The sequence below is a fragment of the Oncorhynchus keta genome, chromosome 26 (assembly GCF_023373465.1).
Source record: "Oncorhynchus keta strain PuntledgeMale-10-30-2019 chromosome 26, Oket_V2, whole genome shotgun sequence".
NCBI classification, from domain to species: Eukaryota; Metazoa; Chordata; class Actinopteri; order Salmoniformes; family Salmonidae; genus Oncorhynchus; species Oncorhynchus keta.
Window position 1 is genome coordinate 41,606,017 of NC_068446.1, and position 15,654 is coordinate 41,621,670.

Consider the following 15,654-nt stretch of genomic DNA (forward strand, 5'->3'; position numbering starts at 1 on the left):
ATATGAAAATCCATCAAATCGATGAATTTGTCATCTACTACCTCAGTCTTACTCAACATCCTTTCTCGATTGCTCTAGTGTTGCGCGCGAACCCGGCTGTTCTGTAACGACAAAAAACACGGGATACTCAAAGAGCTTCATTTCTCATCTAAAACTCTAAATAATGATATTATAACACAATGCATAACCCGTATGACCGTTTCTATATCATTGCCTGACGCCTGCAAAGGTAACGTGAAGAGAGCAAGAGAACGAGCCAGCTCGCTAACGTTAGCTCAGCCACGCATTGCCCATTCTAGATGAATGATCGGTGGTGAACGGCACCGGTGACACTGGTGAGTGGATGAGCTACAATGTGAAGGAATTATACTTTTATGATGTTGACATTGTACTAAATCATATACGGTGTTAGTGTAGTCTCTATGACAACAATGTTCAGCAGAGTAGGTGTGTCTCTCACTGTCGCATTACAGAAATACTCGGGAGTATACCAAGCATGAGAAACACCTTCCTAATATTGACTTTTCATTTGTGTCTCGTTTAACACAACGCGAATGTGCCAATTGAATCTCAGTTTAAGGAAAGGTTAGTACCGGCAACACAAATGAGGGGAAAATTCATTGGTGGTATTCGATAGGTTTTTTATTGTAAAAAAAAAACATGAATTTCAGCACCCTGCAGAAGAACGTCACTTGAACAGGACAAATTTAGGTTTCAGATGTGATTATTTTTTTTTTTTTACAAGAATCGACTGATGGTGGGTAAATCAGTGTTATTGCTATCAAATCCCGCGACCGGTTATCAGAAGTCAACTCTGCCTCGATATAAGAGAACGGGAGTTAAGCGTTCTGTAATCTTTGCCTCTCTCACTTTACAGATTGGTGGTAGACCTACATTTGCAAGTTACTTTCAAGATAGCGACATAATAGAATATCAGCCCGTTTTTTTGTAGACAAAACGTGAAAACAACAACAGTTGAAACATCATGGCAGAGAAAGGAAACAAACAGAGAAGCCTCTCAATAACAAAGAGAAAAGGATATGTCAGTAGTAAAGATGGTAAGAAGAGTGCCAATGCATGTCCTGGTACGGCCTCCATCTCATCATTCTTCAACAACGCCCCGCCACCTAGACTGCCATGTCCTCTGTGTGGTCAGCTAGTGCCACGGTTCAGGATAAACCAACACATTGACTCACAGTGTCAGAACTTTCAGAGGGAAGATGGTGCGTCCATGGATACTGCTTCAGCCTGTAACATTGTTACTACAACAAAGCTGGCATCGTCTCACTCTCCTTCCAGGAGGGCCAGTAAGGACCATGATCCAGACACAGGGCTTTCCTGTCCAAAGGAGGAAAAGCCTCAGCGAGAGGCCAACACCAGCCCATACTTTAAAAAGTCTGGTGATTCTTCTTCTTCTCAGCAGGTAAACACCAGAGAGATGAGCAGTAAGACTGTAGTCAGGCCCATTGACATATGTAGCAGGCTGTCCTCTAAGCTCTCCAGGAGGGGCCTGAAGCAAAGGCTGAAGTCCCCTGAGGACATACAGTCGCAGGTTGATGACATCATCACCATCCAGGAGTCCCCAGAGAGAGCCAGAAGGTCTGAGGAGCTGAGCAGCTCTCAGAAGGAGAACCACCTCCTTCGGGGATTTGGTGACCAGACAACATGCTTAATGGACACAGAGACAACAAATGTCACAGTGGAAAGTCACAGTACTATTTCACTGGGCAGACCTCAGGTAGAAAGCAGAGAAGAAACTTTAGAATGTTTAGAATCCGAATCTATATTAGAATCATTGTCTCCGGTAGTTTCTATGGCCCCGCGACCTCTGTCCTATGCTCCATCCAGACTGAACAAGAGGAAGAAACGAGGGAAAGTGGAGGTCTCTGTTAAAACACAGAGGATGTCTACTCGCAGCAAGAAAGTCAGATGCGAGAAGAGAGATGGTGAAGAACCAGATGATGACCTCACTATAAACAAACTCCTTACGTCAACAACAACAGCTGATGATGATGATAAGCAGCACGGAACAGAAGAATCTTCAACGGGCAACTGTGACACTCTTTTGAAGAGCAGCACAGAGGTGCCCGAGGAGGAGCATCAGAGAAGAAAAGTAAAACTAGAGGAAGAAGGAGAACAAGAAGAATCCCCAATGACCGGTAGCAGTGATCAGCTGACAGAGCCTGACACAGACACTGATAAGCAAGATTCCGAGTCACCGCGGTTACCGTACTACCTGGGTAACTTCCTGACCGTGCTAGAGGCAGTGCTGGAGAATGAAGACGATAGGATGCTGTTCAATCAAGAAGACCTTTCAGCCATACACGGCTTTGAGCGTCTGTCAGGTGTGTAGAATAGAACAAACATGACTGTTTGTATATGTTTTATATAGCTGTTATAAGGGCTTTATGAATGCATACATAAAGGCTACAGGAAAGTGTTCTGCAAATGTGTTTTTGAACATACATTGTACAATAGAATTTCATGTAGTAGTACACGTTTAGCATTTTTTGACTACTATTTTGATCATCAACCAGTCTTGCTAATTTGCCTCTCCTTCCTCTCAGTGACAGGACAGAAGCTGTATGTGAGACTGTTCCAGAGGAAACTGAAGTGGCTCCAGGTCAACAAGCTAAACTATAATGAGATTAGCACTGACCTGGGACCTGTAGCTCAGGAGCTGGTGGAAGGAGGTTTCCTACAGACAGGTGATTGATTGGACTGGAATTGTTTTATGCTACATGCTAACTGTTGAATGGACTTGAATGGTGTTATGCTAACACTAGGCTGATCTAAGACTTGTAGCTCAGGACCTGGTGAAAGGAAGCTTCTTACCAACAGTTGAATGAATGGACTTCAATGGGATTATGCTAAATGATAATTGTCGAAAGGTCTTGAATGGTATTATGCTAAATGCTAATGTAGTGAATGGCTAAGTGCATTTCTACTGCCTTTCTGGGATCTAGAGGTGCTGAAGCCCTGGACGCAGACATGTCTTTACTGAGTCAGTATTGACTGTGCTTCTTGAGTGTGTTGTGTTAATGGTGCGGAGGGTTGAATTTCCACTCTGTCACGCTAACAGTGGGAAGTCACTCAAATGTTCATCCCTAACCAACCCCTACCATCCAATGCCCAACATCCTCAACTGTTTTCCAGACAGTGACCTCCAGGAGCTTGGGGAGGTGCTGGACCTGCTGCCCGCCCCGGAGCTTCGTAGCCTGGCTAAGACGTTCCACCTGGGGGGCCCTGGGCCTGGTACCCAGAAACATCAGCTGGTGGAGGGACTCCTGAAGCTGAGCAGACAGAGGTCTCTGTTCGCCCTGGCCCCTGGACAGAACAACATTGGGACTGTCATACTAAAGAGGTGAGAGGGGAGGGGCTCTAGTGACATATTCTAGAGTCATTCACAGATTGAATGGGAGACTGATGGAATGGGGGACTGATGGAATGGGGGACTGATGGAATGGGACACAGATGGAATGGGTGACTGATGGAATGGGAGACTGATGGAATGGGAGACTGATGGAATGGGAGACTGATGGAATGGGACACAGATGGAATGGGGGACTGATGGAATGGGGAGACTGATGGAATGGGGTGACTGATGGAATGGGACACAGATGGAATGGGTGACTGGTGGAATGGGTGACTGATGGAATGGGAGACTGATGGAATGGGACACAGATGGAATGGGTGGCTGATGGAATGGGGGGCTGATGGAATGGGGGGCTGATGGAATGGGGGACTGATGGAATGGGAGACATATGGAATGGGACACAGATGGAATGGGTGACTGATGGAATGGGAGACTGATGGAATGGGGGACAGATGGAATGGGGTGACTGATGGAATGGGACACAGATGGAATGGGATAAAGTGTACAGACGGGAGTTACATTGGGACAGGCATTCGTTCCTACGCAGGCAGGGGATTGCATATGTGACGAGGTCAGCTGCCTTAAACACACAACCGTCCTCAGGCACACTCCTACACTAATAATCTCTCCTCTCCAGGGCGAAGCAGCTAGCTGGTTCCTGTGTACGTCTGCATCGCGGCCCCAGGGCTGTGTTCTCTCGCGTCCTCCTCCTCTTCTCCCTGACAGATGGTCTGGAGGAGGAGGAGACGGCCGGAGGGGGTCAGGGTCAGCTCTACACCATCCTACTGGTCAACTCTGGCCGACTGGCCTTCCCTGACTACACCGTACAGCGCAGAGCCAAACTGTTCCTGGATAGAGAAGATCTTATCAGGTTAGAGCATAGACGTACAGTGTATTTGGGTGAGATCTCATTGGTCAGTGCTGTGGACACTGATTGATCAACCTCAAATGTTTGTTTATTTAGGTGTGCGTTTCATAAGCTATCTAAGTGTTATTATAAAATGGGGATGTTTGGGTCCTAGATGCTGATTGGTTGATAGCAGGGAGTTATTCACGACAATTCCCGGGTAATGCCTGTTAACAGTTCAATGCACATCCACTGTCCCACAGCCCCATGCAGGCAATTCATGAACTTCATGTCCCCTGGAAAAAAAGTATCTAGACAAGATTTTTTGGGGGCTGCAACTGTAAGGGTTTGTATAAACCTTGCTGCCTGCCTCTCTGATCTGTGTAACAATGGTGCCATTTTTTATTGTTGTTGCCATCTCCACCATTCCCCCGCTTCCCGTCGTGCCTAAGAACAGCCTTTAGTCCTGTGTTATTCTTACAATGATCCATGGGCTTTTCATGCCTTATTGCTTAAAGATCAGAAAGGAGAGAGGGAGATGCATGTAGAAGGGGCACACACAGACATGGAGGGCCTAGACACCAGGCGGATATGTAGTCCGTAATCAGCAGCGCTACCATTAGACCAGACTCTGGCACACATTCTGCCAATATAAACAAGATGGCTCCGAATGACAATCACCCGGTTTCCAGCTCCTAGCCAGCTTTGCAGTATTTTTGTTGTTGTGCTTCTTACATTATTTGCTCAGAACGTTTCTAGTATTATTACCTACAGCCCAAAATACCTTTTTGGACATTAGATTGGCGGTCACACACCAGAAATGTGATTTCCCTGACCTGGATCCTTTGTTTTGGATTCTCTGAGGCAAAACGTCGACACCCGAGAAGTGGGGTCCTTGGTCAGGCTCAGGTGGCGAGCAAACCATCCACTGCTTCCGAGTATATTACTCGCTAACATTCAGTCCCTGAACAACAAAGTAGATGAGCTCAGGGCGAGGATCTTCTTTCAGAGAGACACAAGGTACGGTAACATACTCTGTTTTACAGAATCAAGGCTCTCTCGGAATAAATTGTCCCCATCCATACGGCCAGCGGGATTCTCAGTTCATCGCCCGGACAGCAAGAAATCACTTTCTGGGAATAACAGAGGTGGAGGAATATGATTATGATTAACAACTCATGGTGTGATTGTGGTAACGGAAGTCATTTTGTTCTCCTGATCTGGAATACCTCACCATCAAATGCTGACTGCATTACCTCCCGAGATGATCATTTTCTTTGGTTATTGTTACTGCCGTGTAAATATCCCCCCAAGCTGCCACTTTGATGGCTCTCATGGAACTGAGGAGCTGAGGCTGCAAACTGGAAACCATATATCCTGAGGCCGGTGACTATTGTACCTGGGGACTTTAATAAAGGAAATCTGAGGAAAACGCTGCCGAAAATCTATCAACATATCTCCTGTGCTACATGCGGAGAAAACACGCTTGACTGTTGATACTCTCCCTTCAGGGACGACTGCAAGGTCCTCCCCTGCCATCCCTTTGGCAAATCAGACAACGCCTCCATCCTGCTCCTCCCCGCCAATAGGCAGAAACTTAAGCAGGAAGCACCTGTGGTAAGGACTGTTCAACATTGGTCTGACTGTTTTGATCACGTGGACTGGGAAAGGTTGCGGGCCGTCAAACTTATTCAAACCAAACCGTGGATAGATAGCGACACAGTTTTTATTTAAATCTGTTTGAAAATCTATGGCAAGACCTGAAAATGGTTGTTAATAACCAATTTTACAGAGCTTGAGGAATTCCGAAAAAAAAATAATGGGCACATTTTGCACAATCCAGGTGTGTAAAGCTCTTAGAGACTTACCCAGAAAGACTCACAGGTGTAATCAAAGGTGCTTCTAACATGTTTGTTATTTACATTTAACCTTTAAGAACAAATTCTTATTTACAATGACGGTCACATTCAATCCCTGGTGTCATATCAGAATTGCAGGAAATTAGCTTTTAAAACAGCAACAACAACAACAACAACAACAACAACAACAACAAAAAGTGTGTAGACATTAACTTTAAAACGGCAAAAATGTTCTCTCCGCCAACAAGAGGAGTGTGAACAATTTGGGGTCGTGAGGTGGGGGTTTGTTACCACGTCGGTAATAGGTAAATAATAGGTAAATAATAGGTCAATAGTCAAGGCTCATCCTATATAATTACTGCTGTACATAACTCTTCAATACATATATACTGTCCCTTCTGTCTATATACACCATTAACATTTACACTGAGTGTCAAAACATTAGGAACACTTTCCTAATATTGAGTTGCACCCTCTTTTGACCTCAGAAAGGCCTCAATTCGTCAGGGCATGGGACTCTACAAGGTGTTGAAAGCGTTCCACAGTGATGCTGACCCATGTTGACTCCAATGTTTCCCACAGTTGTGGTTGGCTGGATGTCCTTTGGGTGGGGGGACCCATTCTTAATACACACGGGAAACTTGATCGTGAAAAAAACAGCAGCTTTGCAGTTCTTGACACAAACTGGTACTCCTAGCACCTACTACCATACTCTGTTCAAAGGCACTTAAATATTTTGTCTTGCCCCATTCACCCTCTGAATGGCACACATACACAATCCATGTCTCAATTGTCTCGAGGCTTAAAAATCCTTCTTTAACCACCCGTCTCCTCCACTTCATCTACACTGATTGAAGTGGATTTACCAGGTGGCATCAATGAGGGGTAATAACTCACCTGGTCAGGTGTTCCTCTTTTTTTTTTTTTGTCCAACTTGGTGTAGATGTATTCATACTCTCACGACTCTGGGTCCCAGACTTCTAATATTTCTGTCTTAATGTCTTTGTTCTTTTTAACTTTTAGATTGTGTGTTATTGTTATTGTGTTGCTAGATATTGCTTCATTTTTGGGAGCTGGAAACAACAGCCTTTCCCCTCACCGGGTGATAACGTCTGCAACAAAAAAACAGCGTACGTGACCGATAAACGTTAATCTGATTGTGTCGTTGGACTCGGCGCCTCTCTGTCCTGTTGTGTCAGGTACGAGGCGGCGATGCGAGCGCTGCAAGAGGTGATCACAGCCATGCAGACAGGCCACTGGGAGGACGCTCTGGGACTTTACACTGCAGCCAAGACGACCTGGCAGGAGACGAGCAAGACGTACGACCTCAGGTGGGGACCACTAGCGGCATATTCATCCCTCTTTGTCAATCTTTGATATGTGGCCATGCGGATTTCACATTGGTCTGCACAGCCAAATGCAACCCCCCACACACACACACACACAATAATCGCTTAATAAGCAACATTATCATTGACATTGGTCGACAGCCATAAGCCAGCCAAACCCAAAGTGTGTGTTTGTGTGTGTGTGTGTGTGTGTGTGTGTGTGTGTGTGTGTGTGTGTGTGTGTGTGTGTGTGTGTGTGTGTGTGTGTGTGTGTGTGTGTGTGTGTGTGTGTGTGTGTGTGTAGCCACCAGGAAGAGCTGCCAGTGTTCCTGCGCTGTTTCACCACAGGGTGGGCCTACACACGCATCCTGTCCAGGGGAGTAGAAGTACTGCAGAGATTACGTTGCTACAAGGTGGGTGCAGACACACACATATATCATATACCTCGATACACACTAGAACTGTCCCAGACAAAAAATATATATAGTCGTTCTTTCGACCAATCGACCAACGTGTATTTTTCCATATATAGACACATCCTATGTGTTTTAATCAAATCAACTGTATGCACTGAGCTTGTCTGATGCTTTAAGTGCACTGTTTGATGAAATAATTAAGACACAGATAACTAGAGGGAATCCGACCGCAATTGATTTGATTGAGCCGGGCTCAGACTTGCTGCGCCGTGTAAAAAAAGACAGCGAGGAACTGTGCGAGCCGTTGTCTCTCTGTCCTCCCTGCTGCAGCGACCACCACAGAACATCAACAGTGTGTATCACACTGTCTCTGCTGCAGCGACCACCACAGAACATCAACAGTGTTTATCACACTGTCTCTGCTGCAGCGACCACCACAGAACATCAACAGTGTGTATCACCCCTCTCTGCTGCAGCGACCACCACAGAACATCAACAGTGTTTATCACACTGTCTCTGCTGCAGCGACCACCACAGAACATCAACAGTGTGTATCACACCTCCCTGCTGCAGCGACCACCACAGAACATCAACAGTGTGTATCACACTGTCTCTGCTGCAGCGACCACCACAGAACATCAACAGTGTTTATCACACTGTCTCTGCTGCAGCGACCACCACAGAACATCAACAGTGTGTATCACACTGTCTCTGCTGCAGCGACCACCACAGAACATCAACAGTGTTTATCACACTGTCTCTGCTGCAGCGACCACCACAGAACATCAACAGTGTTTATCACACTGTCTCTGCTGCAGCGACCACCACAGAACATCAACAGTGTTTATCACACTGTCTCTGCTGCAGCGACCACCACAGAACATCAACAGTGTGTATCACACTGTCTCTGCTGCAGCGACCACCACAGAACATCAACAGTGTTTATCACACTGTCTCTGCTGCAGCGACCACCACAGAACATCAACAGTGTGTATCACACTGTCTCTGCTGCAGCGACCACCACAGAACATCAACAGTGTGTATCACCCCTCTCTGCTGCAGCGACCACCACAGAACATCAACAGTGTTTATCACACTGTCTCTGCTGCAGCGACCACCACAGAACATCAACAGTGTGTATCACCCCTCTCTGCTGCAGCGACCACCACAGAACATCAACAGTGTGTATCACTCCTCTCTGCTGCAGCGACCACCACAGAACATCAACAGTGTGTATCACACCTCTCTGCTGCAGCGACCACCACAGAACATCAACAGTGTTTATCACACTGTCTCTGCTGCAGCGACCACCACAGAACATCAACAGTGTGTATCACACTGTCTCTGCTGCAGCGACCACCACAGAACATCAACAGTGTGTATCACACTGTCTCTGCTGCAGCGACCACCACAGAACATCAACAGTGTGTATCACCCCTCTCTGCTGCAGCGACCACCACAGAACATCAACATTGTTTATCACACTGTCTCTGCTGCAGCGACCACCACAGAACATCAACAGTGTTTATCACACTGTCTCTGCTGCAGCGACCACCACAGAACATCAACAGTGTTTATCACACTGTCTCTGCTGCAGCGACCACCACAGAACATCAACAGTGTGTATCACACTGTCTCTGCTGCAGCGACCACCACAGAACATCAACAGTGTGTATCACCCCTCTCTGCTGCAGCGACCACCACAGAACATCAACAGTGTTTATCACACTGTCTCTGCTGCAGCGACCACCACAGAACATCAACAGTGTGTATCACCCCTCTCTGCTGCAGCGACCACCACAGAACAACAGTGTGTATCACTCCTCTCTGCTGCAGCGACCACCACAGAACATCAACAGTGTGTATCACTCCTCTCTGCTGCAGCGACCACCACAGAACATCAACAGTGTGTATCACACTGTCTCTGCTGCAGCGACCACCACAGAACATCAACAGTGTGTATCACACTGTCTCTGCTGCAGCGACCACCACAGAACATCAACAGTGTGTATCACCCCTCTCTGCTGCAGCGACCACCACAGAACATCAACATTGTTTATCACACTGTCTCTGCTGCAGCGACCACCACAGAACATCAACAGTGTGTATCACACTGTCTCTGCTGCAGCGACCACCACAGAACATCAACAGTGTTTATCACACTGTCTCTGCTGCAGAGACCACCACAGAACATCAACAGTGTGTATCACCCCTCTCTGCTGCAGCGACCACCACAGAACATCAACAGTGTGTATCACTCCTCTCTGCTGCAGCGACCACCACAGAACATCAACAGTGTTTATCACACTGTCTCTGCTGCAGCGACCACCACAGAACATCAACAGTGTGTATCACCCCTCTCTGCTGCAGCGACCACCACAGAACATCAACAGTGTGTATCACTCCTCTCTGCTGCAGCGACCACCACAGAACATCAACAGTGTTTATCACACTGTCTCTGCTGCAGCGACCACCACAGAACATCAACAGTGTTTATCACGTTGTCCGTGTTGCTGAACTGCTACATAATTACAGCCTTTTCTGATTGAAAAGTTTTGTTTACCGAAATCGCTCATTTATTTAGGAAAATATCCCCTCAAACCCTTGCTCTCTTTATGTGACACGTGTGCATCGAATGCACGCGACCAATAGGGCCTGACCGTTAAAGCATGTCATAATCACATTAATAAATTGGTTATAACAAACTCTGAACACCGGAACACATGTGACAGCAAAACGGATGCAGAGGACGTGACTGGAAACGGGGAAATGTTTTACTGGTTGCTCAGGAGGTAAAGGGGAAGTGTGTGGAATACATTTGACTAGTTGTGGAAAATACTGGAGATCAAGAAGGTAAGGAGAAAGACCTGCGTGCGTATTATGTGCCAAACAGGTACTGTTACAGTATACACAAACACATTCATATACACACATATACCAAGATATACACACACACATTCATATACCAAGATATACACACACACACATTCATATACACACAGCAGAGTGTAGTGTAATATATTGATTCAGATTGGTTGTGTTCCAGGAAGCGGTGAAGGAGCTGCGCTCACTATTGTCCCAGTCAGTCTACTGTCCAGACAGCAGGGGGCGATGGTGGGACAGACTGGCACTCAATCTCCAGCAGCACCTCAAACTACCTGAACAGGTCAGTCAACCTCAAACTACCTGAACAGGTCAGTCAACCTCAAACTACCTGAACAGGTCAGTCAACCTCAAACTACCTGAACAGGTCAGTCAACCTCAAACTACCTGAACAGGTCAGTCAACTTCAAACTACCTGAACAGGTCAGCCAACCTCAAACTACCTGAACAGGGCAGTCAACCTCAAACTACCTGAACAGGTCAGTCAACCTCAAACTACCTGAACAGGTCAGTCAGCCACCTAACCTCAAACTACCTGAACAGGTCAGTCAACCTCACCGTCTCTTAAGTACTTTGTCCCATGGTTCTTCCTGAATTTATGGACTATTGCACTTTGTTAATGTTTGTCTGGATTTCACTTTGCACTGTTGTTATACGTGGTATTTATTAAATGTGTGTCTTTTTGTCTGTGTCAATAATTAGCATTAATTACATTGAAATTCCCCATGTATCAATCCCAGGCTATCAGCTCCATCAGAGACGGTCTCTCTGACCCCTTGGTGAGGACGGGCCACCAGCTTTCACTCCACCAGAGAGCCAATAGGATGAAGGAATCCCCTAGCTACAAGAATTACCACCCTGTACTCAGTGACCTGCCCACCATCCACGTCAACGATGTCACTCATGTGAGTCACTTCTGTCGCTGATGAAATATACATTCTATTCAGAGATGGGTCAATTCTAAGCGATGATCGAGATGACAATCTTTGTTAGCAAGTTTAGTAAACGCTAATGCAAAAAAAAATAAAACTATAACGTTAGTTAAGAGGTGGGACAATTATATTCCCAAAATAAAAAGGAGGGTAAACTGGGTTTACTTGAGTTTATGCTTCATTACATCACTGATGATGTCTTTTGACTTTCTAAACATCAAGCCGTTTTAAGGGGCTCCCGAGTGGCGCAGCGGTCTAAGGCACTGCTGGAGGCGTCACTACAGACACCCTGGTTTGATTCCAGGCTGTATCACAACCGGCCGTGATTGGGAGTCCCATAGGGCGGTGCGCAATTGATCCCAGTGGCGTCCGGGTTAGGGTTTGGCCGGTGTAGGCCATCCATTCTGAATAAGAATTTGTTCTTAACTGACTTGCCTAGTTAAATAAAGAGTAAATAAAAAATAAATATAAAAACAGACTTGTTTTGTGTGTGCTAATTGCGTTTGTGTCTTCTAGGTCACTATCCGAGGGCAGCTATTCCCCCATGAGGGGGGGACAGGGAAGAATGTGTTCCTCATGCCTGCTGAGGAAGGAGCAGAGGGAGGATACTCCACTGTCATGTGTTCTGTGGAAGAGCTGTCACTGGCACACTACCGTCGGCAAGGCTTTGACCAAGGTCTTCTGCTTTACTTCTGTTCTAGTTTCCTGTTGTTGTTGTTGCTTCTTTTAAATCGTCAAATGTTCATGTTTTAAGTGTATTTGACATATAAACCAGAGCTTTCACAGTAAAAACAAACAAAAAAACTATTGAAAACAGCAAGTTCAGTAAAGTTCTTCTGTTGTCACATGAACCTGTACTTGGAAATGTAATCAAATCTAATTGTATTTGTCACAGACTATTTGCATTGCTCCCTCCCCCCCTTTTTTTACACTGCTGCTACTCTTTGTTATTGTCTATCCATAGTCACTTTAATACCTCTACCGAGATGGACATATTACCTCGACTAACCGGTGTCCCCGCACATTGACTCTAAAAAAAATAATAATAATAATGTTTTAACTGCATTGTTGGTTAAGGGCTCTTAAGTAAGCATTTCACTGTAAGGCATTTCACTGTAAGGCATTTCACTGTAAGGTTTCACTGTAAGGCATTTCACTGTAAGGCATTTCACTGTAAGGCATTTCACTGTAAGGCATTTCACTGTATAAGGCATTTCACTGTAAGGCATTTCACTGTAAGGCATTTCACTGTAAGGCATTTCACTGTAAGGCATTTCACTGTAAGGCATTTCACTGTAAGGCATTTCACTGTAAGGCATTTCACTGTAAGGCATTTCACTGTAAGGCATTTCACTGTAAGGCATTTCACTGTAAGGCATTTCACTGTAAGGCATTTCACTGTAAGGCATTTCACTGTAAGGCATTTCACTGTAAGGCATTTCACTGTAAGGTTTCACTGTAAGGCATTTCACTGTAAGGCATTTCACCGTAAGGCGTTTCACTGTAAGGTTTCACCGTAAGGCATTTCACCGTAAGCGTTTCACTGTAAGGCATTTCACCGTAAGGTTTCACCGTAAGGCGTTTCACCGTAAGGCATTTCACTGTAAGGCATTTCACTAAGGTTTCACCGTAGGCGTTTCACTGTAAGGCATTTCACTGTAAGGCATTTCACTAAGGTTTCACCGTGTACTGTAGGCATTTCACTGTAAGGCATTTCACTGTAAGGTTTCACCGTAAGGCGTTTCACCGTAAGGCGTTTCACTGTAAGGCGTTTCACTGTAAGGCGTTTCACTGTAAGGCGTTTCACTGTAAGGCGTTTCACTGTAAGGCATTTCACTGTAAGGCATTTCACTGTAAGGCATTTCACTGTAAGGTTTCACTGTAAGGCATTTCACTGTAAGGTTTCACTGTAAGGTATTTCACTGTAAGGTTTCACTGTAAGGTTTCACTGTAAGGTATTTCACTGTAAGGTATTTCACTGTAAGATTTCACTGTAAGGCATTTCACTGTACCTGTTGTATTCGGCGCATGTGTCAAATACAATTTGATACAACTTTACCGTGAAATGCTTCCTTACCACATGGATGGATGGAAGTGAAGTTTGACTGAAACTTCTCTTGGTTATCTATAGGGATCCATGGAGAGGGCTCCACGTTTTCCACTCTGTTTGGTCTTCTGTTATGGGACGTCATTTTCATGGAGGGGATTCCAGACGTCTTCCGGAATCCCTACCAGGTAAACATGCTCAACCTGTCCTATTTTTTTGTGTGGTTCAGTTGGTTGAAGTGTGGCAGTAACGACGCCACGGTTGTCAGTTCAATTCCCACAAGGCTCATGTATCCCTGTACCTACATGCCCTCACTGTCTTGTCAGACTCTCTGGATAAAAGTTTCTGATACGAGGCATATATTAATATTTCCTCACCCCTCTTGTTCCTCTCCTAGCCCTGCCCACTGGACCTCTTCACAGACTGTTTCTATGGGAACCGGAGGGAGGCGATAGAGACGCGTGTGCAGGTGCTCTGTGAGGCGTCCATTGAGACGCTGCACAACCTGATGGCTGAGGCCTGGACCAATCAGGAGGGGAAGGTGTGTTCACTGGTCAACTGGGAGCGCTTCTCATCCCTGCAGCGGGCACAGGTAACCACAGTTAAGGCTCACTTCAAACCGATTGGATGACGCATTGTCGGTACAGACAATCTTGTTTGTCATTGACTTACCAGTGTGGTTCAGTTGGTAAAAGTAGCTTCGGTGCTAGCAACGCCAAGGTTGTGGGTTCACTGGCCTCTTTAGTAATGGAACACTAGTCACTCTAATAATGTTTACATATTTTTTGCTTCACTCATCTCATGTGTATATACTGTATTCTATTCTACTGTATTTTAGTCTATGCCCGTCTGAAATTGCTCATCCTAATATTTATATATCCCTTAATTACGTTATTTTACTTTTAGATTGTGTGAATTGTTGTGAATTGTTAGATATTACTACACTATTGGAGCTAGAAACACAAGCATTTCGCTACACCTGCAATAACATCTGTGACAAATAACTCCCTTTACTTTAAAGTTGAAAAGCGTCTGCTAAATTGAATAAATATTGACTTTCAGATTAGACATTATAAAGCCTATGCTATGATTTCACCTCCATGTATAACGATGTGTTCGTAACATGATTATTGTGTTATGGTAAATCTCATGTAATTGTAGCCTGGTTAAACTAACCTGCTCTCACATTGATCAAAGTGTTGTTTTACCTGGCTACTGTAATGCTACTGAGCTGGTCTAACCCTTTGTGGTCTCCTCTCTTTGCAGAGTCTAGTGTCTTGTCTGGGTGGATTGTTTCTGGGAGGGATGATCACTAGGATGGCCAAGGACTACAGACACTGTCGAGCAGGACTGCCTGACCTAGTGGTGTGGAACACATCCAACAGCACCTACAAGGTGAGCTCACAGGACTGTCTAGGCCTGCCTGAGGCTGTGGAATTAAAACACACATTTATTTGAGATGACTAGGAGGTCTATCTATTTGTCCCATGATGACATGTTGATGAGAGGTAAATGGGGCTTAAGCGTCAAACTCTCAGAAGCATCAGATCTTCTATTCTATTCTATGAATTCTATCATATTCTATTGTTCCAGCTGGTGGAGGTGAAGGGCCCTAGCGACAAACTGTCCCAGAAGCAACAGATCTGGTTGGATGAGCTACAGAGACTCGGGGCTGATGTTGAGGTTTGTCACGTCACTGCCACCGGGGCCAGAGGAGCTTGGCTGGAATAGGACTGATGAGCTTGGCAAACACCTGCCTTGACCTTTGACCGTCTCACTGAAGTACAGAATTTAATGAAATTGATTTTTTAATAAAAATAGCACTTTTTACAGTTTGTTGCAGGACAGACAAGGTTGGGGGGGGGGGGACCACAATGTGCTTTAATGACTGTATTTTATACTATAACTGTCTAATATGTAAATAAAATAATCTCTCTAATAAATGTAATAAATCTGGTTGAATGTG

The 15,654-nt window shown here is 45.3% G+C and overlaps 1 protein-coding gene across 1 annotated transcript; it reads left to right on the forward strand.

Moving 5' to 3' along the window:
- The first annotated feature begins 65 nt into the window (after positions 1 to 65).
- Positions 66 to 15,629, forward strand: fan1 (FANCD2 and FANCI associated nuclease 1). Its single transcript, XM_052480891.1, has 14 exons — positions 66 to 335; positions 878 to 2,345; positions 2,568 to 2,708; positions 3,157 to 3,364; positions 4,014 to 4,247; positions 7,282 to 7,413; positions 7,715 to 7,823; positions 10,873 to 10,992; positions 11,450 to 11,614; positions 12,158 to 12,317; positions 13,773 to 13,876; positions 14,086 to 14,280; positions 14,955 to 15,083; positions 15,282 to 15,629. Exons 2-14 carry the CDS (start codon positions 986 to 988, stop codon positions 15,417 to 15,419), a joined length of 3,195 nt encoding a protein of 1,064 aa, XP_052336851.1. The 5' UTR covers positions 66 to 335; positions 878 to 985; the 3' UTR covers positions 15,420 to 15,629.
- Positions 15,630 to 15,654: the final 25 nt, after the last annotated feature.